At 47.4% G+C, this 26,628-nt stretch overlaps 1 protein-coding gene across 5 annotated transcripts in view; it reads left to right on the top strand.

The window, feature by feature from the left end:
• The window catches only part of msk (importin-7 msk), a 340,833-nt gene extending 334,744 nt beyond the window's left edge, over window positions 1–6,089 (top strand). For all 5 annotated transcript variants that reach the window (XM_075886387.1, XM_075886384.1, XM_075886385.1 and 2 more), the window contains exons 19-20: window positions 1,829–1,945; window positions 5,605–6,089. In XM_075886387.1, the coding sequence (XP_075742502.1) occupies window positions 1,829–1,945; window positions 5,605–5,696 (209 nt within the window). In that variant the 3' untranslated portion in view covers window positions 5,697–6,089. The remainder of the gene's footprint in view (window positions 1–1,828; window positions 1,946–5,604) is intronic.
• The last annotated feature ends 20,539 nt before the right edge of the window (window positions 6,090–26,628 follow it).

Genomic DNA, 26,628 nt, shown 5'->3' with positions numbered 1-26,628 from the left:
TATGAAAACAGCGGCTGCTGCCTTCATCAACCTTATGACCATGTGGCGATACGAAGTTTGGAAGCTAATGCTTTTGAATTCGACATCGCGACACTCTGCAAAATGCTGCAAAAATATCGAAAAAGATCATTTTTCTTTTTGCATAACTTGAAATTTGCGGCTTTTTCTGAACCAGGATCACTCGTTTGTTTGTCTCGTTGCGGTTTTTTTTTTCCTCTAAAAAATGGCAGATTTCAAAACTTGTGCGGTGGAATTCCGTGCCCTCATTATTACGTAGCAAGGCATCTCTTGAAGTTCAAGCATAATAGCCATATAGAGAAGTTACAGTTTGCAAGCTGGAGTGCATTTGGCACATTCAGAAAGGAATGGGTCCGGAATTGTGGAAGTGAAAGAAAGCAGAAGCACTCAAGCTTTCTGTCGGGAAATCTATATTCTATTATGCCCCTGGTGCATTTTCATAAGATTTTATTAGTATTTTTTCAATAAAGGTATTCTGAAACGTTTTTCCTCATTTTCTCAAAACATCAATTTTGGCACATTTCCCAAGTTGGAGGGAAAAATAACTTCTGTTCTATTCGAACTGTCAGCATAATTCTTTTTTTTTTTTTTGCCAGAAAGATGAATGCATGCAGTATCGAATATGCTTATTTTGGAGGCAATATACAGATCAAAAAATTTTTAATTGGGTCGCATGCGTGACAGGTGAAAGTGGCTTTCATTTTTCTCTGAACATAAATGTCCTCTAAATCTTGTTGAAATTGGCCCAGCAAATTGATTTACTCTTGCACTCTTTAAACAACCTACATTGTTTCTACACTGTCACCAATGTTTTGGTGCTTCCTGCCCCACCTTGGTGGTCTAGTGACTAAAATACTCGGCTGCTGACCCACAGGTCGCGAAATCGAATCCCGGCTGCGGCGGCTGCATTTCCGATGGAGGCAGAAATGTTTTAGGCCCGTGTGCTCAGATTTAGGTGCACGTTAACCCCAGGTGGTCGAAATTTCCGGAGCCCTCCCCTGCGGCGTCTCATAATCATATGGTGGTTTTGGGATGTTAAACCCCACATATCAATCAATCAACTTGAAAGCAGCCCCATAACGTAACAAGATTACCGACACAACATACAAAACGTGCCGCAACGTACACTTGTCGCCTTAGCTTGGCTTGGATTGGATTGCATCTCTGTGCAATAATAGTATGCATGATATGGTGCTTCTTGCTTAGTTGCTAATTAGGCATCAAATGAAGGACCCAGGTTTTACATTGATTGTGGAGTATCTTGGAAACTACTTGACCGATCAAAAAAGTAATTACATTTTTAGAATCTGCACATCTAAACACACAAACTGTGAAAATTTAGTTTATATCTATACATAAAAAAGTTGCCCATCAAGTGTAGCCTCCCCGCTTAAAGCCTTGTTTTAGTTCAACTGCTGTGATGCTGGTTCCCATGTCTGAGGTATGGCCTGACTTCTTTCAAGCTGCTACTCATCGCTCTTTTAGCAAATGAATTAATTCTTGCACTGCAGCCATAGTAGTACAGAAGTCATGGGAATATATTTGTGCACTCATCTTTTTTGCACACTAAGGTGAAACTTGTAGCTTCGCTCAGTAAGTAAGAATGCGTTGATCTAATTATTGTTTTCTTTATGCCCTCAATAATTTGACATTCAGTTTATTCAGATATTTGTCTTGGTTCAATAGAAGTCTACTTGATGATGTTTTACAGGTGTTGCTTCTTGGATGCAGCGAGGTGCATGTGTTTGACTGTATAGACTTCATGTAGTGCGTAAAGAGAGTTGAATGTACTTGGACTCCTTTGGTGCAGGCCTTCAGAGTGCAGACCCAATGTGGTTCAGTGCCCTGACCTCAGGTTTATCTGCTGAACAGCACAAGTCCCTACAGGAAGTGTATGTGCTCGCTGACCAGAGGAAGGCAGCCGCAGGTATGTGTTAGTTCGGTACTCCTGCTGGTCATTACGAACTGCCGAAGGCGTTGTTTGGAAGAGACTGGAGACCATGTTCCATGATATACTAGTGGAACCATGCTGATTTCTCGAGGCTGATAAAAAACAAAGTTTGAGCCAGTAAGCACTAAAGGAAGTTTAGTTAGAGTAGCGGTAGTCTAAACAGAATTTCACTTAATTTGTCGCACGAGTTAAAAGTTAGACTTGTTCATAGATCATCGTGGGCAGCTAGTTGCAGGACGAGCTCGACACACTCCTCTCTCTTCTCTGTGCCTTCTGTCCTCGCGTCAAGTTTGCGTTGCAGCTACTTGCTTTAGTAGTTACAATTGAAAAACTGTGCAGCATTGACTAGTGGATTGGCTGGCACCTGAGCAGCATAGTATTTCCAAGTGCTGTCAGTGCCATATGTTAATAAATGTACAGTAAACTCTCAGTAAACAGAACCTGAAGAGACCAGGAAGGTATGTTCCATTTAACAGGAGTTCCGTTTACTGAGAGAAGAAAGTAAGTACAGAATACTAGCCCGAAACCAAGCATAACAGAGGAAATAGTTATCCGTTTAAGCATTCGTTCTCTTTAACAGATTTCCATTTACTCAAGAGTCTACTGTAGTCATACTATGGCTAATGAGAACATTGCCTCCCACCACATCATCTGTCAGGTGATCATATAGTGTGTTAATTGATGCCTTTATCCATATTTACTCATTTCCAATGCTACCTGTATACATATTGCTGGGTGCGTACAGATCATTGAAAACCTTGAAAACACTTTGAAAAATGCATTTTCAAGGCCCTTGAAAGTCCTGAAATTTTTTCTTGTCCTTGAAAATCTATGTATTTTCTTAACCAATTCCTATCGACAATGCAGCCTCTTTTATGTGGTAGATTGGCATACCTGCCAAGTCTCCTGGATTTCGACTACTTCTTATGTTTGTACGGTTGTCAGGAAAATTACTCGGAAATCGAAATTTCTGTGCGTGATCTGGCTGCATTGACAAAAATGCAGCCCAATGCTATCTAGGTTTTTTACAAACCCATCGCATTTTATTGTAACCGAATTTAGAAGACGTTCATCTAAACGCCCGTTGGGCCGAGATTCGGAAGCTCCGAGCCCTTTTCCTCATTGCGGCGGGTCGTATAAACTTTATGGCCGAAACCGTGGAACAAAAATCAAAAGCAGCAGGCTTGAAGCTTCGGAAGGACGCGCACTGCCAGCGCATGCTCTGTCAGAACTGCGGTTATCGTTTGCCACAACCGCTGTGGGCGAAACCGTATTCACTCTTGACACGATCATGTGTGGCGACTACGTAACTGACAGAACTCCGAAAATGTATGCACGCTCAGCACTCGACCAGTAAAAGCAACGTTGCTTTCCACAAGCACTGCGGACAAATCGCGGCTGATGCGATCATAGCAAAAAACATGGCTTCGAAGGCATGTGCCCGGCCACCGCACGTGGGTTGAAAATGAAACTACCGTTTTCTGCAACTCCCGCTTGCGAAACCGTCTTTGTGGCGACGTGATTACTAGACGAAGGCACGCGGCTGACGCAGCGGTAGGGGCGATAAAATGAAGCTTTAAAATAGCGTATCACAAGCCCCTGCGGTGCGCTCGCTGGCACTACGCATGCATCGTAACGCGAGCCGCCGTTTGTGCTCGCGGTCCACCCGCAGAAAATACGAAATGCGAGCCACAATGCAATGAGTGAGCTTGCGGCAGCGTTTGCAGGGGCAAACGCTGTTCTAAAGCTCATTTGGCGGCCATATGCAAACGCTATACCCGCAACGCCTGCTAACGGAAATGGGGAGCATTATAATAGTGTTAGCAGATGTTGCGGGCGTAGCGGCCGCCATATGAGTTTTAGAATAGCGTTCGCCCTCCCCGCAAACCTAAATGCACAAGCGCAGCTACACCATAGCCTTCAAACCAGTGCTTTGCAGGCCGCACATTATTACGGATTTCCTGCGGGCGGACCACAAGCGTGAACAGCGGCTCGCGCCATGACCATGCTCAGTGGCAGCGAACGCACCACAACGGCTTGCGGTGTGCTATTCTAAAGCTCCCTAAAATTGTTTAAAAATGCTAAAAGCACTTTGGCGTTCCTGTTCAAAGAAACTAGTGATATTCCTGTCGATCTAGGTACCTTGGCTATACTTTGGCATGAAGTTTTCAGTTGGCCTTAAGCGAAACTTCTTCTCGTGCTTTCCCAGCAGCTGGCTGCATCGTCTCATTCGTTCAACGTGTCCCAGGAAGACATACGGGAGTTCCTTTGACAGAAATTGATTTTGCTAGTTGTTTTGATGACGCGAAATTTTGAGAAATACAAGTATGTTCACACACCCCCCCTCCCGTTGAATCTCGCACCTTTTACTGTAGTTGGGAAATCCTACCTTCGGGTGTTTGGCCACTCCAAGCCGGTAGGAGACTGTGCAATACCAATGTTTACTGACCCCCCCCCCCCCCCCTGCCCCTTTTTACTTTGACAATGTTTTTGTTTTGGTGTAAAAAAGATAGGGGAGCAAATAAATCAGCGCCACACCCGCTGCCCCGCCACGGTGGTGTAGTGGCTAAGGTACTCGGCTGCTGACCCGCAGGTCACGGGATCGAATCCCGGCAGCGGCGGCTGCATTTCTGATGGAGGCGGAAATGTTGTAGGCCCGTGTGCTCAGATTTGGGAACCCCAGGTGGTCGAAATTTCTGGAGCCCTCCACTACGGCATCTCTCATAATCATATGGTGGTTTTGGGACGTTAAACCCCACATATCAATCAGCCACACCCCCCGCCCTCCTTTTTGTTGCGGTGATTTCCCAGGTGTGAGTTGATATGGTTTTCCAAAACTGCATGATGGAATAGCTTTACTGCGTCAAACCACGAGCTACGAAGTGAGACACTCTTAATGTTTTTCAGCGCTGGCTTCTTTCCTGCTGTGCAAGCGGTGAAGATATTGAAGCTAAGGGAGCTAGGTGCAGACTAGACATGTTTGTTATAATTACAATATGCATGTACTATAAAAGTGCAATAAAAATGAGTGAATTTTAAATATGTTTAGAATAAGCGAATCCCAAGGTTGGGTCCCGCTTTTAGTTTTTAAAAAACCTGTGTGACAGGTCCTGGAAAGTGCTTGAATATCCTTGAATATCTCGAACCCTGATATTGGTTCATAGCTCTGAAGTTCACAGGAACGATGCGCTGGTCTCTGCACTTGGTCAAAAGCAAGTGCAGAGACCAAGCTGTGACAGCAGGCCTAGAACGTCGTCGCTTAGACACACTGGCTTACTCAGCAATCATTGTAATGGCATCTTGAGCTGTCTGCTTGGCAAAGGCAAACACCTAATCACATCACGCCATCGGTCTCTGTTGCAGAGTTGGCTCATCAAGACACTTGCCTTAGTCGTGCACAGTCAGGAGTAGTGAAAACACCTAGAAACCTTGCTGTTCTGCCACTGTTTTAGAACAGCAAGTTTAGTAATCATAGCACTGTGGTAAGAACAGTTATAGTCTCTGTTGAGTGGAGCTGGTAATCTGGTGTAGTCAATCCTCTCTCTGGCAAACTGCATGAAACCGTGAAGACATGTTACATTAATTAAATAAAAATTAACGCCAACTTATTTTTCTGTTTACTATGTTGCATGCAGAGTCAAGACGGATTGAAAAGAGTGGTGGCTACGTGTTCCAGAACCAGACAGTGCCCACATCATTCAACTTTGGTGGTGCTCCTCTCTGCTAGCTGCCACAGCTTAATGAAGGCATTCCCTCTTTTTTTCCCAATTCGCTCTGTGGCTTGCCTTTTGTTTATCGTTCCTTTTTTAGCCTCTGGTGTTTTTCTTTACTTTGCTGCCTTTTCTCTCGAGACGAGGCTTCTTCTTTCTGCTGTGTGGGACACCGCCAAGAGACACTTTCCTGCCGGTGCGACTGTACCCAGGGAGGCATTGCACTTGTGGTACTGGACTGTAGATGCACAGCTGCCGGTGCCACCCATCCGCTGGGAGTATGTTCCTAAATCTACGTCTGCTGCATTGCTGCCGATGACACCAGCGGCAGTCTTCGCCCTGTCTGCCTTGATCGAACTCGTGGATTGCTGCTTATGGTTATCATCGGTGCTCAAAGGAGTTGGGAGAAACGACTGCCACTTAAAACACCAAAGCGACCTTGTGTGTTGCGGCGATTTCCCAGGTGTGAGTTGATATGTGTGTGGCCACGCACTCGCCCATTGCCGAGTCTCTCCGGTTCTCAGATCAGTGGGAGAATGCTGGTTCGTTCACGGTACGGGAAAAACTGACAAGCTCAGTTTGGCTATCAACTTCTCTCGTCGTGCCGCTTTCCTCATCATCCAGACAGCATGTGATGTGGTGACGAGTGTGTGCTGTTTGTGTGCCGGACACATTTCAGTGAAGCGAAAACTGTGGCAGTAGTATCCCGGCAGAAGATTTGTGAGAAGTACAGTTGTTTGTGCAACTCTCTTCCACCTTTGTAGACATGTGCTTTTCTGGGGGAAAAAAAATTTGGGGGCCTTTTGTCACATTCAAGTGTGTAAAGCATGCATATATTTTGACAGCGATGGGGCTTTGTTGTACAGCTGCTTGATTATGCCCCCCTCGCTTTGTTTCTTGTACCTTTGACCTTCGATCATCTGGGCTGCGGCTGTGTGTGCTTGGGCTTCGACCTTTGTGGCTGCAGAACAAGGCTTAGTGGCCAGTATGCCCAATTGTAACTCTGTGGGAAAGAGAGTGGGTGGTTGTGGCCTGCATGATAAGAGCCACTAGTGTACAAATTGAAGCAAGTGGTGCGTTGTGAAAAAGAGGCTACTATTTTTTCCTTTGTCACTCTTAGTGCACGCACTGCATGGCACCTAGTGTGGTGATGAAATGGACATGGAACACTGAGTGGCAGGGAGACAGAGATGAATTTAAAATGACGGTTGTTGCCTTAAAGGTGTGCAAAAGAGGCTTGCGTGGCAGTCTCGTGTTTTGAATTTTGCATTTGGAACTGTGAGAGTACTGGCAAAAATAAAATTTATCAACACAAGTAGAGTGTGCCGACTCAAAATTTCTATTAGCTTTTCTCCACTGTTACAATGTTTCTTGCAGTTGCCACCTGCAGGAAAACTGTGCGAGGTGTGCTGTCAGTAGCTTCACCGAAACCAGCTCCTATTTATAGATATATATAAACTGGTATAGAAAAGCTTACAAATACATTATTTTGCCTGTGGCGAGAAAATAGATGGCGGGACAAAGCAAATTCCAAATGCTCTGTTTTCATGCTGGTGAGCAGTAAATTAGTGTGATGAGTAAACTAGTGTTCTGTATATGGTAGTGACCAAATTCGCAACGATGAACAGAGTGAGGAGGCAAACATTGTGCTGTCTTGTAACTGGTCAGACCAGAAAACCTGAAAGGGATTGTGCAGACCTATGCGTGACTCCGACCGAGCGCTCGTTTTACAGGAGGAAGGACACGTTTTACAGGAGGAAGGACAATGCATAAGTTTCGTCTCAGGTAGCCAAAAACTTTATTTGCTTCGTTATCGATGTTTATTATGTGGGGTGTCCAATTAAGATCAGGAGTTATCTTTATACCTAAATACCTAGAGGAGTTCATGGGGGAAAACTTAGAGCCGAAAATAAAGTATGTTGGAGCCAGGTAATGTTTACTACGGTGAAAAGAAACGACAGACGTTTTGTTAATGTTTAGAGTCATTAGCCAAGTTCTGCACCACGTTTCAATTTTTAACAGATCAATTTGGAGAATGCAGGAGTCATTAGGGTCATTAATGGGGCAATAGATGACACAGTCATTTGCGAATAAACGGATACTTGATGATATATTACTAGGGAGGTTGTTTATACAAATTAAAAACAAGAGGGGACCGAGGACTGTACCCTGGGGTACACCTGAGACTACTTGAGGACGGGATGACGATACCTGGTTGGCACAAACAGACTGTTCACGGTTTGAAAGAAAATTTTGGATTCAGTTTAAAACGGCAGGGTCAAGGTTTAAGCGCGAAAGTTTTAGAAAGAGGCGTTTATGGGGTACCTTATAAAAGGCTTTTTCGAAATCTAGAAAGAGAGCGTCAACAGAAGTATTATGATCAAGACATGTGCTGATGTCGTTAATTAAAAGCGCTAGTTGTGTGTCACATGAGAGGCCTTTCTGAAAACCGTGCTGACTTGGATGGAAAAAATTTACAGACGAAAGAAATTTCACAGTTTGAGAGTAGATAATATGTTCCATAAGCTTACAGCATATGCATGTTAGTGATATTGGACGGTAGCTGGAAGGAACGGATGACGGACCTTTCTTAGGAATGGGAATGATCTTGCGGACCTTCCAATCTTGTAGCACCACTCCAGATGACAGTTATTGCTGAAAAATATGAGACAGCATAACAGCAGAAAAATTTTAAGTGTTTATCAGAACTTTAGAATTTATGCAGTTAATTCCAGCTAATGACGTCGCTTTTAATGACTCGATCACTTTAATGATACCGTGAGGTTCGAAGATGACGGTAGGCATAACAGGGAAATCATGAGTGGAAGCACAAGGAAGTATATCTTCGGGTTCATCAGTAAAGACAGAACAAAATGTAGAATTTAGTGTTTCTGCTACATAGAACTCCGGGATTGTAACATTTTGTGGATCGCATAACAAGATAGGTTTCACATGAGTTGGGTTAATGGCCTTCCAGAACTGTTTGTGGTTAGTGCGTATCATATCTGGGAGGGTAGACGAGAAGAACGTTCGCTTAGCATTTGAAGTCATGGATGGATTCGTAAAGCTTTTCAGTATTACGATATTTTTCCCATGCTTACTTAGAATTTGATGTCTTAGCCGAGCGGAAATGTCTCTTCTTTTTGTTGTTAAGGCGTTTTATTGCGTTGTTGTACCACGGAGAAGTAGGACGCTCTGTAATGGTGATGTTAGGAATATAGGTGTTTATTAATTGTTGCATTTTCTCTTTGAAAAGCTCCCAGTTTTCGTCAAAAGATCGTTTCCAAAAATGTGTGAGAAACCAATTGTAAAAAGAGGAAAGTTCGTTATTCATACTTTCATAATCGGCTTTGTCGTATAGTGTTATTCTTTTCTTATTTTTGGTGGGTTCAGCAAGTTGTATTGGAAACTGGCATGAATGACTGAGTGATCGCTTAGGCTGGTTAGATTGAAAACCCACGAAATTTCATCATGTTCAGACGTTAGGAGTAAATCTAGCAGGCTTGTTGAATTATGGGTTGTTCGCGTAGGGAATGTTATCACTTCGGATAAATTGAACGTTAGGCAAATATCTACAAAGTCACTTCCAATATTACTTTTTGAAGTCGTTAAGCCCCACCACGGTGGTCTAGTGGCTAAGGTACTCGGCTGCTGACCCGCAGGTCGCAGGTTCAAATCCCGGCTGCGGCGGCTGCATTTCCGATGGAGGCGGAAATGTCGTAGGCCCGTGTGCTCGGATTTGGGTGCACGTTAAAGAACCCCAGGTGGTCAAAATTTCCGGAGCCCTCCACTATGGCGTCTCTCATAATCATATTGTGGTTTTGGGACGTTAAACCCCACAAATCAATCAATCAATCATTTTGAAGTCGTTAATGCTAAGTTGGGCCAAGTTATTGAGGGGAAATCGAAGTCTTCAAGTAGCAGGAGAGGGGAACCGTCCGATTCTGAAGTTGCCAGTTAGAGAGTATCATAAAAGTTTCCAATAAATGAGCGATCGGAGTCAGAGGGGCGGTAGCAAACGCCAGTTGCAATGGGTGGAGCGGCAGCTTTGCAGCGGATGAAGATAATTTCGAGGCAAGAAGGAATGTCTACTGCGCAGCATTGCAAACTATGGTGAGCAGTGATTAAGACCCCCCGTCTGTTTTGGCGATCGCAGCGGAAAATATCAAAATCAGCATGTATAGGAAGCAACTCTGAGTCGAAGACAAATGAATTCAGCCATGTTTTGGTTAGTACTAATTTACACTCGGTAGCCTGGATGAGACTGTGCAGGGAAATCACAATTAGGCAATAGGCTCCTAATGTTAGTATAAATAACTGAAAGAAAGTTTTCCGATTGAACATGGGCTTTAGTGGGTAGCCATTATTCACATGGGAGTACAGTTTGTGTAGTTCGGTCAAAAATGTAAGTCACCTCGTCAATGGTTAATTTGCGGTATGCGAGCTTATAAGGTCGGGGCTGGGCTTTGCTGAATTCGATAAGTCGTTTGTGTATCAGACGTGTGTTGGGGGAGTAATCTTGGGAAATGCTGTGCGTAGTATTTTTTAGTTTTTTTCTGTTTAATAGAGTACAGTCTTTATTTTTGAAATGCGTGAATCTTACAATTATGGGCCTATCTTTGCTAGGATCGAATGTTCCCAGTCAATGCGCGTTTAATATCGTGTGGGTTAAGCGTCAGGTTGAGGGCAGCCTTACAATGATCTACGATTAAAGCCTCGGATTGGGCCCACGTTTCGCGTCCGGAATCTTTGTGTTCATAAAAGACAAGGTTATTTCGCTGGGCTTTATCATATAAGGTTATTTTGCCGGGCTCTATAATGGTGCACTGGGGACTCCGGATTATTTCTGTTAAGATTTTCAAAATAATTGTTGCGGAAAAACGCTCAATTTCTAACAATGCCACTTGCCCTTCTCGCGGGCGTGCGCCCCAAGATCTAGGGAGTGACATACAGCGAGGAATGGTCGTCTTTTTACGTCGCTCTTTTACGTGGGCTGACGTAGCATACCATAACCTCTGCATCAGAACTTCATTAAATGCTAGCTATATGTAGAAAAACAGACGAAAAATGTCCAGCTTCCTGGTTATATCCTGCATTTTAAATGGTACCTCATTAAGAGCATTGCACGTGACATTACTCTACTTGGCATGTACAATTTGCGAGTTCTGTTGTGTAGCATGAATGAGGAGTACTTCAATTTGGGCTAGCTGCTTCATATAATTTTGAAAGGGAAGGGCAAAGACAAATGGAAAAGAAAGACAGCGCTCTTTGTCTCCATGTCTTTTTTTTTTTCCCTGTGTCTCTGCACTGCCCTTTGAAAATCACTATAATGAATGAAAGCTGAGAAAAATAATCAAAAATTCAAACGAAATTTCAGCTTGTTATTATTCTTTTTGTTTCGAACAGCCTCGAGATGCTATTCAATAATCGCGGCCCTCGTTTCGAGTCCGCTTCGGTGAACCAGTTGCTATTGGGTGCTCCGCTGCTGATCCTAATGCCGCGCGTTTGATTGTGGCCTCGTCGGTCACATCTAAATTGAGGTGAAAAAGTTGATGCCTGTGTACTGCGCATGTCAGTGCATGTTAAAGAACACTAGATGGTCAAAATTTGCGGATACCTCTACTATGGCATTCCTCATATTCATATCGTGTTTTTTTTATGCAAAACCACACATACTACCACTGCTACTACTACTATTACTACTACTACTACTATTCCATTTCGCTTGCGTTCGTCGTTTCTGCATCGTGCCTTTGACAATCCTGACAACACTTAGCTTGTGTTTCGTGCATCGCCTCTGAACGCATTTACAGCGGAGTGACGTGGTGTATCGCAGTCACAATACATGATCCTTGCCAGCCTCTAGCTCCTAAAATACACGCACTGACTGATCCATCCCACAGAAACGGGTAATACACAATAGAGAACGCTTAAACGACACAACATCGATGGCATACGTGCACAAGTAGGCTGGGGCACGGCATGCGCACTTGACCTTGCTTACGCATATTGTTCTTGTTGTGTATGTGTCATGTGATTCTCCAGCCCTGATACTGAAGAGAACAGAGAAGTATAGAGGCTCGTGATGGCTACACGGGACGAGAGGCAAGGGATTCAAGTTTGCTTCTTCAGCATCATGCTTTAGTGGCCCGTTGCAAACCAATTTGACAAATCACCGTGGTAGAACGCTTTTCATTAGGCACGCAAAAACATCTAGTATGTAACTACAACTTATTATGTCACATAGAGAGGGACAGCTGTAAGTAGAAGGCAGTCACCGCGTCCTCAGCCATAGACGTCGGTTTTATTTTCTCACCCCATCTTTAATTTTCCCTCCTCCTACCGCTGCAGACGCTGAGACCTGCTTCCACTTAGGGTTGCGGAAATAGCGTCTTTTTCACTCCTTATGCTCCTCCTCCAGTCGCTTGCAGCACGTCAGCTTTGTCTTTGTTGAACCTTATAGTGTTTGGAAATAAAGATGTTGCTTTTTTTTACATGAATAAGGACATCACACCGCGCTTGAAAACAAAATTTGGGCTTGAATAGCCCTCATATATGCGCTCATTTGGAAAATAGGCATTTATAGGCACTTATAGGCATTTAGGCACGAACACCCAAAATAGGCATTTATAGACACTTATAGGCATTTGTAGGCACTATAAAAACACCATAAAATCCCTTCTTAACCTCTAATTCATGCTCATATATACGGTAGGAACGCAAGGAACAAAATAGGCATTTGCCTATAATCCGGTCTCTACTCATAAGTGCTCTCTCATGTATTGTCACTCCTACTCGGACTCGCTAATAGCCATCCCATTCATACTCACGTGCACTCACATACCTACTGTCCCAAGTTCACACTCTCACCTCCACACGCTTGCAGCACTTACGCTCCTACTCATCTATTCATACTCGTACATACTCTATCACGTTCATACTCACACGTGCTCCTACCGATAGGTAGTCACTCGCTTTCAGTTGGCAAGTTCGACTGGTGGGGTAGAGAAATTAATCTCTTGAATTTCGAAAAAAAAAATATCCTCCACCAAATTTGCAAAATAATGTCAGCGCGATAGCAACATGTTGTAATTTTACACGAAGTAGGGCTAGCAGCTAACTCCCTTTGATTTGATTTTTCACAACTACAAAATGCTGGCGTATGAGAATACGGTCGCTCCCAATAAAGGTTGCTTTAAAGCCATATCTCGCATCAGTGGTGACACAGCACTACGCAAAGGTCGTTATGTGCAGAATGTTATCCGAGCTGTTCGCTGATGCATGCAAATAACGCTCGCGCCCATGCATGTGCAGGATGGGAGGGGGGTGGCCATGCCTTCGCCAGCTATGAAGGGAAGGGGGGGGGCACCTAGTCTGCCCCTTACATTGACCTAATATGGAGGAGACACTGCGATGAATCTTCCCCCCAACCCTGAAGGGATTGCTGCGCCTGCTTATGCTCAAGCACTCGTCAATGCTCGCCACAGCGCCATAATGTTCACAGTTGCTGTGCCAGCCACGCAGCCCTCCCCTCCCAATCTCCCGGCGTTCCTTGATGTCCTTTCTGCCAGGGAAATACGGTTGGGACGTTTCCTATCTTCTTGAGAAGCAAGCGAGCGCAGGTCTGACGTGCGGGATGATGTTAGCGCATGTGCCCTGCATGCGACGGAGATGGCCGGCTTCTTTCATCTCTGCTTCAGCTTTGTTCCTCGCCAACCTTAGCGAGCTTATACTCGCGAGTAAAACATTCTATGCACAGAGCAATGGTATCGGTTTAGATAGAGCTACGTTACAGCGAGTGAGGCAGACGTGCCATCGTCGCAAGCTTAAGAAGAGGACGAAGGCGTACAGCTGATGAACGATGCGAGACTCCGAAGCAGAGCGATGGTTGTGGTGTTCAGCCAGCCAAAAGCACCCGAACGTTCTAAGCGCCTCTCGCCACGAGCCATCGGTGCTCGTCGTCTATTCATCGTGCCGGCTGGCCACCACTAGCAATGCACTACATGGGCTTCATACAGAAAACGATGGCAACAGTGAAAACCTGTCAAAAGTGCCCGTATATTGTTACTGGTAAAAGAAGAATACAGAAGCTGTCGAAGCATGCACGCCTTTTTGCAGGGTAGCTGCATCGTCGCCGCTGTAGAGTTCCTTTGTTAAAAGAATCAAATGATCCACCGCGCTTCCGTTTGCTCTGTTCGTGCCTTCACTGCCATTCTTGCAAGTGATGTCTCCTCGCCACTTATTTCTTTGTAAAGCACGCATGCAATCTCAGCACTAAGCGTTGAGCTTATCAAGATGTTGCACTTGTCACAACCTGTCATCTGCGCTTGCGCTGTCAAAAACGCGCAAAATGGAGCGAAATCAGTTGATCACGCATGATAGCCATGTGACACCAAAAACAACTTGGAGCGACTGCATGGCAAAGCCAGGTGGGGGACACTTGACAGGTAGATTAGAGAAGAGGACGTTCGGCTAGTGAGATAGGCCTCCGGTGCACGACCCCTTCAAGTCTACCAGTACGCCACAGTATAATAAACACATTTCTAAACGTAACAGAGTGGTGGAGGTGCTGGGTAGTAGGATGAACCGGTAGGCGGATGATGGATGGTGTCGTCGCCCAGTGTGTCTTGTCGCTGTAGCTCTTCGCGCACTATTGCCCTGATAGTAGCGGCAAGGTCGGCAGGCGGGCTTACGTCGACGCTGGCAACCGTTGTTACATTTGCCAGCCTACCAAATTTCGGGGCAGTACGACGGGTCTTCAGCTTCTCCAAAGTACGGCAGAGACGGAATTGTGAGGTCTTCCCAGCCTATCAAAAAATTGTAGACGTTCTCTGCTATACCCTTCAAAATGTGTCCGACCATGTCCTTTTCAGACACATAGGCGTCTATGATCTTGCAGAGCATCAGAAGCTCCTCTATGTAGGTGTTACACGTTTCTCCAGGAATCTGGGCTCTTTGAGCCAACGTGCGCTCCGCGCTTTTCTTTTTCGAATCAGAGTCGCCGAAGCATTTCTTGAGTTCTTTGGCGAAACGACCACACGTTGTTAAAGAATTTTTGTGGTTTTCGTACCACATCAAGACGGTTTCCGTGAGAAACAGCGCGACATTTCCCAGTTGGTCAGTGGGATCCCAGCCCTTGTACCAACTCACCCTTTTGTAATGTGTCAGCCACGCATCCGCATCTTCCCCTGCTCTTCCCGCGAACGGGTAGGGTTTTATGTAGCGATATTGAGGTGCAGCCGGCACTGACCTTTGCGTGGTTGAGAAGCCGTGACCTTCGCTCTCGGCCATGACAGTTGTTGTCGGTGTAGACCAGCAAGACGATGGCTTCGGCGAAGTTCAAACAGCTGTGGCTCCGTGGTTCGTCGACATGCTGTACCCAGCACCTCCACCACTCGAGGTCGAGGCGTGTGAGCACAACACATGCCTCGACCTCGTGCTGAACTGCCTAAGCAAAGCACTCTTGGTGCTCAACTCAACGAAATGTCATTTCGGAAAGCGTCAATCACTCGTCCTTGGACACTTGGTGAACAAAGAAGGCATACGGCGGGATCCCGCGAAAACGGCTGCAGTGGAGGCGTTCGAGCAACCTCACTCAGCGAAAGAACTACGCAGCTTTTTGGGCCTCTGCTCATACTTCCGTCGATTCATTCCTGAATTTGCCAATATCGCGCAACCACTCACGTGCCTGCTTCAGAAAGGCGCGCCATTTGACTGGACTCCGGAATGTACGTCCGCTTTTTCTCAGTTGAAGTTCCTTTTGACATCCCATCGGATTCTTCAATACTTCGATCCTCTGGCTTCCACAGAACTTCACACAGATGCTAGCGGTGTCGGTGTAGGCGCCGTGTTGGTTCAACGCTTGGATACCAAAGAACATGTCGTTGTGTATGCAAGTCGCTCGGTAAGCAAGTCCGAGCGTAAGTACACCGTCACAGAGCAAGAATGCCTCGCAGTAGTCTTCGCAGTGCAGTGCTTCCGGTCCTACCTGTACGGACGCCCCTTTATGATCATGACAGATCATCATTCGCTCTGCTGGTTGGTCAATCTGTGTGGCCCATCTGGTCGACTAGCGTGCTGGGCACTCTGTCTGCAGGAATACGACTTTACGGTGTCCTATAAAAGCGGTCGTCGTCACGCTGATGCAGATTGTCTTTCCCGACTACCGCTTCCATCGACGGACTGCGACGCGGGTAACTTCGACACCTACATCGCGCCATTGGACCTGCCACTTCCTGATACTAACGCCTTTTCAGATTGAGCAGCAAAGGGACCGCACCATACAGGAGCTCCTTTCTACCGAGTCAAAAGCATGGGTGACTCGCTTCTGCATGCGCGACGGGCTTGTGTACAAAAAGAACTATGCTACGACCAGCTTACGATATCTTCTCGTAGTTCCGCAAAGCCTTCGCGTTTCCGTCTTGCAGGCTATGCATCATGACCCAACGTCCGGCCATCTAGGCGCAGCGAAAACTCTTTGCTGGCTTCAAGAAAGATTTTACTGGCCGAAAATGCACCAGACGACCGAACAGTACGTCTCTAGTTGCAACGAGTGCCAATGCCGCAAGCACCCTACCAGTGCTCCTCTAGGGCGACTACATCCTATTCCACCCCCTAGAACTCTATTCGAGCAAGTTGGGATTGACCTTCTAGGTCCCTTTTCGAGGTCTTCTAATGGCAATCGCTGGATAGGCGTATGTACCAATCACTTAACATGGTACGGTGAGACAACTGCTATACCATCGGCAACTGCAGCTGACGTGTGTTTATTCATGCTGCGTTTTGTGGTTCTACGACATGGACCTCCTAAAATTGTTATTAGTGATCGTAGGTGACTATTCACTGCAGACTTGGAGGAATAGATACTTTGTCTATGCGCTTCAAGCTTTCGGCACTCTATGCCATATCATCTTCAAACAAACGGCCTGACGGAACCAAGTAACAGGACTCTCACGAACAAGCTTTCTATGTATGTCGCAGCAGATCACAAGAACTGGGATGGTGTGCTACCTTTCATCACTTACGCATTTAACACCGCACAGCATGAGACTACCTGCTTCAGTCCGTTTTTTCTTCTGTATGCTCGGCCACCTCGTCATACCCTAGATACCGTCTTCCCATTTTTGGACCACCATGATTCCGGTATATCTGAGATCGTCTGCCGTGCAGAAGAAGCCCGAGGTTTTGCTTACCTGCGCACCCTCGCTTCGCAAGATCGCTCAAAGACACGTTTTGACCGTCAACGTCGACACGTGACGTATAATCACGGAGACCACGTGTTGCTGTGGACGGCAAATAGGAAACGTGGGTTGTGTGAAAAATTGCTGGCACACTATGCGGGACCTTATGTTGTTCTAGACCACATAAGTGATGTAACTTACTGTGTAGCACGTCTTCATTCAAATGGCCGACGGTCTGCAAAGACTGAACTTGTCCATATAGCACGTTTGAAGCGCGATATTCCCAAAGAGACTCTTTAATTCGCCCGGTGGGCTTCGTCTACGCAGAGAAAAATTTTATGCATATGTGATTTGGGTATGAGCCTCTGAGTTGCGGGGAACAGGCAGATTAAAGAAGAGGACCTTGGGCTAGCGAGATAGGCCTTCGGTGCACAACCCCTTCAAGTCTACCAGTACGCCACAGCGTAATAAACACATTTCTATACGTAACAATATCATTCAGCCGCCCCTAATAAGCATGTAGGAGCATTACGTGTACTCCGGTTACTCATGAAACAATTGAGTGCATCGGAGCTCATATGCTCTAGATATTGAAGCGACTGCCGACATAAGCATTGTAGGTTTTCGTCGCTGCTTACTTCAATCTTCGTTGTGCATTTGTATTCGATGATTGTATCATGGCTCGTTCTGCTGCTTGCAAAACACACAAAACAGAGAGCACCTTGGTGCATCTGTGCAAAATCTGATTGTAGCATTTTTTGTGGATCAGCACGCGCCTCAAACGGGGAATGACTCCGCACTATTTCGACGCACCTGCACATTATTTTTTCACAATGACGCGTGGTAGGCGTTGAGACACTGTTTAAATCTCAGTAATGTGTTACAATCAGCTGAAACGCACAGTTACACGCTTTCAATGGCTACGACAGGCGCGGCCATGTGGACATCAGACTCTGAAGTTAGATGGATGGATGGATAAATGGATATGGCTGAACCCTTTAGATCGGGTGGCGGCTAACACCACCTAGCCGTAATACTTAGTGAACAAAAACTAGATACATCTTTTCTTTTTTTTAATCGTGAAGTTAAGGACTGGCATTTGCAGTGAAGGATTTAACTTTCACTTGTGCCTTAATTGTAGCCAGCAATCAAATAACCTTCTTTCAGTTATTTATACCCACTTAAAGTCTATTTTGCCCTCCCTGTCCCTAAACCGCAGTCCTTTTAAAAAAACTCATCATCCTGAACTATAGGGTGAAGCCCTTCACAGAACATTATGAATTGTTTGGCAGTTTCGTCCTCCTCTCCACACGCACTTCATAGCATGTCTACCCTTTCGTATTGGACCGATAAGTCTTAGCTTGCAGTACTCCCGTCCTGGCCTCAAACAGTAGAGAACTACCCCGGAAAATATCATAGATCCTCTCCATCCTTTTCTACGATCGAGTACTGAATGTTAGGATGCGAATGGCTTGGTTTCGGAGACGTTGAACTGGGAGGATATGAGATGGATAGGTGCTCGCCCATGTCGTGATGTAGTACGTAAACTGACTGTGAATAAAGGCGTAGTATAGTTTCAGCAAAGTTGAAGAATGGTCATGCTTTAATTAATGTTCTGATACCATGAGCCATCCTCTGTCTTATAAGTGAAATGTGATGATGGAACTTTAGATGAGCATCTAGGGCTTTTCTCAAGAACGTGAACATAGTGGTACAAAGCTAGAGTGAGAATATGAGAGCGAGAGAGAGAGAGAAGTAAACTATTGCTTTACGGTAGATTGCTGGGCTCAGGAGAGAGAGAAAAGACTTTATTCGACACAATGGGCCGGCAATTTGGTCGCGTTGGCTTTAGGTGGCGGCTCGTAGTCACGGGCGGCATGCTCAGCCTGCCGGAAGGCCCAGAGTTGGTTGTTTAGCTCTGGGCTTTGGAGGGCCGCCTCCCAGCAGCGGCATCGCCGACGAAAGTCCCCCGCGGCTCCCGTAGCCGGGGCGGCGGCAGGAACGAGTGAGCTCGAGGCTTCCTGTAATTTGGTATTGACGGCCGCTATAGGCGCATCGCGATTGGTGGCATTTTCACGACTGTCGTCGCCGGCACATTCCCAGAGCATGTGGCTTAGCGTTGCTCTGTGCCCGCACGCTTTACATATATCGGTGGGGTATATATTCGGGTAGAGGTGGCGTAGAACGACCGGGCTAGGGTAGGAATGGGTTTGGAGTAAGCGAAAGCTTACGGCATCTCGCCTGTTTAATTTCTCGTGTGGTGGCGGGAACCTACGCCTTTCGAGCCTGTAATGTTGGGTGATGTCACGGAACCTTGTAAGACGATCACCCCATAACCATTCTGAATCTTGTTGCTGCGTGCCTATCAAAGTGCCTTGATCCAGCAGATGCATCGCCCCGCTCTCGGATTCAGAGGCGGCGGCCACATTGTGAGCCGTGGCTCGGCGAGTGAGACCTCAAGCCGCGGCGTGGGCCGCCTCGTTCCCCGCGAGCGGAACGCTGGTGTGTGCCGGGGTCCATAGGAGGAAAATCGTAGGAATTTGGTGTTGTGAGCGCGACGTCGAGTCGCCATCTCCACACATTTGAAGGATGCGCGTCGCTTCCCGCGAGACACGGCCGCGCGCAAAACTGCGGACTGCCGTCTGCGAGTCGCTTATCACAATCTCTGCATTCGGCGCTGCGGCGAGTGCTAATGCTTTCGCGGCTTCTTCGGCCGCCTCCGTGTGTCCCGTCGTCACCATGGCGCTCGTGAGGCATTTGCCCTGATGGTCAATGACTACAGTTGCGTGGGCTCTTCTCCCTTCTCTATATCTCGCGGCGTCTACGTATACCACGTTCGTACTGTTACCAAAGTTCTTTTGAAGCTGTACGCTCGTTACGCTGTCCGATGTGGTGCGTCGGGTGCATATTCCTAGGAATCGGCGGTACGATCAAGCGGTCGCGGACTGAGGTAGGGGCCTCCACCTTTTCTCCTCGCTGAGCGTGATATCTGATGTGTCGACCTGTCTTTGATTTGGTTAAGCGTTCGTATTGTGCAACGTCATGGGCCTCAATTAACTCGTCGAGTGAGTTGTGAAGTCCGAGCTCTCAAAATATTTCGGTACTCGCGTTCATAGGGAGGCCGATAGCTTTCTTAAAAGCCTTTCGTATCTTGCAGTTGATTTTGTTTTTTTCTGAGCCTATCCACTTGAGGTAAGGGGCAACGTATGTTATTCGGCTTATCGCGTAGGCCTGCACGAGACGGATCACGCAGTGTTCGCGCCGACTGTTACGTCTATTCGTGATACGACGCAAAAGTCTGATCTCGTCATCTACTGAACGATGGAGTCGGCGCACAGTCTCACCATTATGTCCATTTGCCTGTATGTGTAAACCCAGAATGCGAATTTTGTCTACGTGTGGTATGGGAGTGCCGTCTGCCACCAGAACACGTACTTTGAAGAATTCCCTTTCCTCATCACGTGGGGTTTTGCAGCCTCTGCTTGTGGGATTGTAGATTAAAAGTTCGGACTTAGTTGCTGAGCACTCGAGGCCCAGTTCCGTGCAAGTACTCCTGAACTTTGTTTACTCCCGCCTGTAGCGCTTTCTCGATGTGACCGTCACGACCTCCTCCGGGAACCCAGAGGGTGATGTCGTCCGCGTATATACTGTGATACAGTCCGGGTATTTCCATTAATTTCTCTGGTAGCCCCAATAGCACTAAATTAAAAAGTAATGGTGATATTACGGAGCCTTGTGGCGTGCCTATCGAGCCCATTTCAAAATCTTGTGGCTCTTGGTAGGCGATCACGACACTTGCGCGCCTGCTTGCAAGAAAATCACGTATGTAATTGTACATTTTTCTACCTAGACCTAATGTCTCAACTTGTTTCAGTACCGATTGGTGTTTGAGGGTATCAAATGCCTTTTTAATATCCAGGACAAGAATCGCCTTGGTGGACCTCGTAGTTTCGTCAACAATGTGGTGCTTTAGCTGAAGTAGGGCATCCTGTGCGGAGAGATTGCGGCGGAATCCCAGCATGGTGTGCGGGAATGCGTCACGGTCTTCGAGAAAGTCGGTTACCCTCATGAGAACTGCGTGCTCCATGACTTTTCCTACACAGGACGTAAGCGAAATTGGCCTCAGATTATCGAGCGCAATTTGCTTGCCTGGTTTAGGTATCATGACAACTCGAGCTCTTTTCCACGCTTCGGGAAGGGAGCCGTCTCTCCAGCACTCGTTGACGTAAGTTACCATTCGGGAGATTGACTCATCATCTAAGTTTCTGAGAGCCTTGTTGGTAACCCTGTCTGGTCCTGGCGCCGACCGGGAGTGAAGTTTGAAAAGAACTGCCCGAATTTCTGCCTCGCTAAAGTCTGCGTCTAATTTATTATTAGCAACTCCATCGTAATCAGGGTGTTGGGCGCGGTGTTCCGTCTTAAAGTAACGGTCTCGTATTGTGGCGAGGACATTCGCACCTTCGTAATCTTTAACAAGTCTCCGAGTTTTATGGCCTTGGGCGACCCGAGTCTCCCCCGGATCCAACAGATGCCGAAAGAGACGCCAAGCACCCGTCCCACGCATCTGCTTCTCCAAGCCATTACACATGTCTTCCCACTGTGCCATACATACTTTGAACACGTGTTCCTCGATCTGTCTGTCTAACTGTGCCATGCGTTTTCGCAATGCCCGGTTGTGTCTTTGGCGTTTCCACCTTTTAAGTAGGGCTTGCTTTGCTTCCCACATATGTAGCAGCCGGCTGTCGATTACTTCAAGCTTCGCCTCGGGAGGAATGGCACACGTTGCCGCATCTACGTCCCTATTGAGCGTCGCAGTCCATTCGTCTATATTCGTGATCGGCTCGTCGCCGCGCCCTCCTTCTTTTCGTTTCTTCCAGAACGCGTCTAACTTTACTAGTTTAAGTTTACGGCCGTTGCCTTATTTTGAGCATGCTCCACGATCACTCGGGCCCGTGTCAATTATAATCTCTATAAGTGAGTGGTCACTCCCCAAGTCTTCTTGCATGTTTTGCCAAGACGCTGCGGTCACATTCGATACGAACGCAAGGTCTAAAAGCGTGTCTGCACTCACACTATTGCCCCTGCGTGTTGGATCGGCGGGGTTCGCGACGAGTTCAAGTCGTATGTCTTGCGAGTCTTCCCAAAGGTGTTTGCCTTTAGGCATTTCACGCATGTGTCCCCATGATTGATTGATTTGTGGGGTTTAACGTCACAAAACCACCATATGATTATGAGAGACGCCGTAGTTGAGGGCTCCGGAAATTTCGACCACCTGGGGTTCTTTAACGTGCGCCCAAATCTGAGCACACGGGCCTACAACATTTCCGCCTCCATCGGAAATGCAGCCGGGAATCGAACCCGCGACCTGCGGGTCCGCATGTATCCCCAGGCCCCGTACGGCGCATTAAAATCACCCGCGACTAGCAGAGGTGCCCCGTTGGCGGCTGTGCTAGCCCTCCGGAGCAGCTCCCCAAATCGGTGCTGCAACGTGGGTTTACTGTATACGTTAAGGACAAACAGTCCTCGCCCACGCCTAGGAATTAATTCTACGAAAACGTGTGGTATATTTGCACACTCAAGTTCACGCTGCGCCAGTGTGACGTTACGTCTAACAAGCACGGCGACACCGGTACCGGAGGCGGCGAGCGCGACGGTGGCGACCGCAGGCGCACCAACGACGTGAGCGAACCGCGCGCCGCCAGCGTCCCGCGGCCACCCCCGGCGACCCGCCATGTGCCGAGCCGGATGTCACCCGTTGTTTTCTCTGTCAGTCGCTGCCGCGTTTATGGCTTTGTAACCAGCAAGTTTTGCCGGATAGTTTGTCTTCTGTAAAATGATAACATCAGGTTTCGTTGCGCGGCCGCGAATATATTGCTCTAGATTGCCCCGCCTCCTCCTATAACACCGGCAGTTCCACTGCCAGATCTTATACTGTTGTTGGCTAGTGTTAGTGCGATTATGAGCGTGTCTAGCCATGGTGACAGTCACATTTAATTTAACCCATCTCCGTCAAGTCGACTTGGGTTCGGCTGAATTGGTGTCTCTGCGTCTGTCAGCGTGTTTTGCTGTTGTTGACTCGGTGGCTGTCTAGCGTACGGCTTGTTTATCGTTCTAATCGGTCTGCCCCCAGATAGCGGCAGTCGGGCTTCTATGTTTTCTATGCGCGCCACATGCGCGGTGAGCATTTGAGCCATTTGCTCAGACAGCTTAGTTATCGCACTGTTTAACATGTCATTCATCTGCGCCACATGGTTTGCAAAACGCTCATCGAGGCTGTTTTCTATAATATCGATGGGTTTTTGTAGTTGCTCATAACGTTCACTTTGCTGGGGGGGGGGGGGGGGGGGGTTGGTTCTCGCAGGATCTAGTGCAATTCTTTTCGCGGTACACGGGCGGTCGTCGCGGCCGTCTGCCTCTTCCCCCGAACCGCTCTCATCGTTCGTGTCCATCTCCGCCGCCTCGGGTCGCGTGGAAGTCGAGGACCTAAGCGACGAAGGTCGCAGAGGCGTCACCTGTTTCTGCGAAGGTTGCGATTGTGGAGCCTCGCCTTTTAACATGGAATTTTCCGCTTTGAGGATAGCGTTTTCGCGTTTAAGCTCAGAAATCATCGATTGTAACGGTCCTAGGCGTTGTTCTAGCGCTCGCTCTATTGCTTGCTCGAGCTCATTCCACCACCGCCACCGACGGCGGGACCAAGAGAACGACCCTAAAGCCCCTGTACCTTTGTAGAGGGACTTTAAACAACCCGCGGAAGCGACGCCACCGGCGGGAAATGCTGCGACATCCGCCCATCTCACCTGTTGCCCAGAGCTCATGTGCCCCTGTTGCGGCTGTCGCCGCGTCCGGTGCTGCAGACTTTGTGTTCCTTGGTTAAAGGCTGCGGTGCCTGGATCGGCACCACCACGCGTCTTCGACGTGGGGGGACCGCCAGGAGGCACCAAGCTGATTGCCTTTTCTCGCCATATGGAAGTTGACGAAGCTTATCCCGGCCCTTCTCGGGCACCGGAATCACTCACCGCTGACGCGGACGCGAGTGGCGTCTCTTCTCGGCAGGCAAAGGATGACGAACCAGTGTCTGTTGACGCGACTCTCGGAAACGAGACTGGCGACGCGACTTGTTCGGAACGCCGTGGGTGGACTGAGGATGCCTGGCATACCGTTTTATCGCGCAGGCAAAAGAAAAACCAGTTAAAAAAGCAGCAATCCCAGATGGAGAAGGCTGTGAAAGCGAACGAGAAATTCGAAAGCGATCCACCCGCCGAAAAACAAAATTGTAAAGCCACGCAGGGTTTCAGACGGAGAAAGCGACGCGGCCCACCTCCCCTACCGAAAGAGGACATCAAGATTATTCTGAGCCTGCCGTATAAGGGTCTCTGGGTTAAAAACATATTGGGACTGGAACTCTCCAGGGCTGTGATAGATGCCTGCCAATGAAGTTTCAATGGCAATGACTTTCTGTTGCGTGTTCACCCAGGATCGAACATTGTAATCCTATTTACGCCAAGCATGGAGGTAGCGAGTAGGCTGCGAGGTATCAGTCAACTAAAGATCAGGGGACAAATCCATGCTTTCCATGCATACGTGGCCGACCCCGAAGGCGTCTTGCGGGGAATTGTACACGGAATACCGGCCGGGACTTCGCAAGATGAACTGATAGAGAACCTACGTGTTCGGACTCAAGGGGTAAATATTGAGAGAGCAAGAATGTTGGGCTCGTCTAAAACGGCGATTATCACATTCACGGGCAATGTGCTACCGAGGAGCGTATACATAATGGGTGCCGGGTTAATATGCTACCCATACAAGCCAACAGTACAGGTGTGCAAGATATGCCTCCAAACCGAACACCGTACGGACGTCTGTCCAACTCTAAATGTCAATGTATGCCTCAAGTGCGCGGCAAGGGAACCAATGCAAGGACACGACTGCATCCCCAAGTGTGTCATCTGTGACGGTGAACACCCCACAGGAGATAGTCTGTGCAAGAAAAAACTTAAGAACGTCGCTCCTCCCAAGAAATCGAGGACAGATCAGCCAAAAGACTGGGCTAGCCAAACTGAATGTACCGGCGATGCCAAGTCGTCCGAAGAATTCCCTCCACTGAGGCTGGACATGCCTCCATGGTTCAGCTCGGACCGGATAGATAAGCGCCAGTCAAGGTCAAGTTCACGATCCCGATCAAGATCCCAGTCAAGGTTGCGATCGAGATCTCGTTCAAAGAGGGACAGACAACATCACACTAACATGGCACCTCCGGCCCCTGGGAAATCCAGCTTAAAGAGCCAACAAAAGCATAGCGGACCTCCGGCCGAGATGGGTTCCTGCGAGGAATCACAAGACGCCCTAGCCGCCGGCCGGACAAACATAAATCAGGTGAGCTTTGCGGGGGCAGTGTCTTCCAATGCTCCTATAACAGAAAATCCACAATACAAGAAAATATTGGAAGAAAATAAGAGACTGACTAAAGAGGTCGAACAGCTAAAAAAACAAATGGCCGAAGAGCGAAATAACTTACAGGCAGCAATATGTTCATTAGAGAGACGGCTAGAGGCTAAACTACGACCACAAAACCCGACAGGAATAGCTGGAGAATGTTGTCGGAAAACGACATATCAACAGTCAATAAAACCACCCTTTCGGGGGGCAGTGCGGCGTCGGCTGAAGTTGAGGAAGGGATGGTGTACGCAGGTACAACCACCCTACCCCAAGCACGACAGTAAAAAACCATGACCAAATAACGCAGAAAATACAGGTGCAGTCAGACAAAAACAGAAATGGTATAGCTAACGTTAATTAACTGCTAGTCGATTTCATGAATGAGATGAAATCTTTCGTCGGCGAGGAATTAAAAACTCAAAGGCAGTACGTGAATGACGCTGTTAGCTGCTTGCAAAGGACGATAAACAAGCGCTCTCGCTCGACCTCCGCAAGAAATAGCAAACAATCTAAGGGGAATCGCGACGACGCGGAAGCACCCATGCATCATAGCCAAAAATACCCTGGGAAGTGTGGGACAGTTAGAGATTTGGCAGTGGAATTGCCGCACTTTTCACAAACGCGCCGCAGCACTCCAGAGTTATATCAATGTGGCACCAATTAAACCCGACGTTATATGCTTGCAAGAAATTGGTGCCAGAATAGTGAAGCTTCAGGGTTATTATGTTTTTAAGAACCCAAATTATCCCCGCGTAGCAACGCTGGTGAGCAAGATGATTGCGGCAACCGATGAGTACATAGGAACGCTACAGATCAATCACCAAATTGTCAGTTTATTCCCCCAAAAGAGAGGCAAAGCGGAGACTATAATAGTGGACTTATACAGTCCTCCAAAAACAAAGGTGAAGACTTCAATGAGCTCCTTGCTGAGATGGTTAAAATCGCAGGCAACAAGGACCGCCTATTGGTTTTGGGTGATTTTAACGCACCCAGCACCACATGGGGTTACCCAAAAGACTCGCCGAAGGGAACGCGTCTCGAACGTGCTGCGTCTAGGTTGGGCCTGAGTTTAATAGCTCTCCCAATTGCGCCCACAAGAGTGGGCAACAGCGTATGTAGAGACATGTTCCCGGACCTCACTTTCACCTCCAACCTAAAAGACGCATCCTGGACACACCTGGAGGAAAATCTAGGAAGCGACCACAACATTATAAGCCTCTTCATATCGACACCCAAAATTAATGCACAGATTGATAGGCGACGCGGCGATCACAGATTGGACTGAGTTTAGGAAACGAGATCCTCCACCCGACTCTGTACCGAACTCAATAGA

This window comes from Rhipicephalus microplus, chromosome 2 (assembly GCF_043290135.1).
Source record: "Rhipicephalus microplus isolate Deutch F79 chromosome 2, USDA_Rmic, whole genome shotgun sequence".
NCBI classification, from domain to species: Eukaryota; Metazoa; Arthropoda; class Arachnida; order Ixodida; family Ixodidae; genus Rhipicephalus; species Rhipicephalus microplus.
This window is presented reverse-complemented; position numbering and strand designations above follow the sequence as displayed.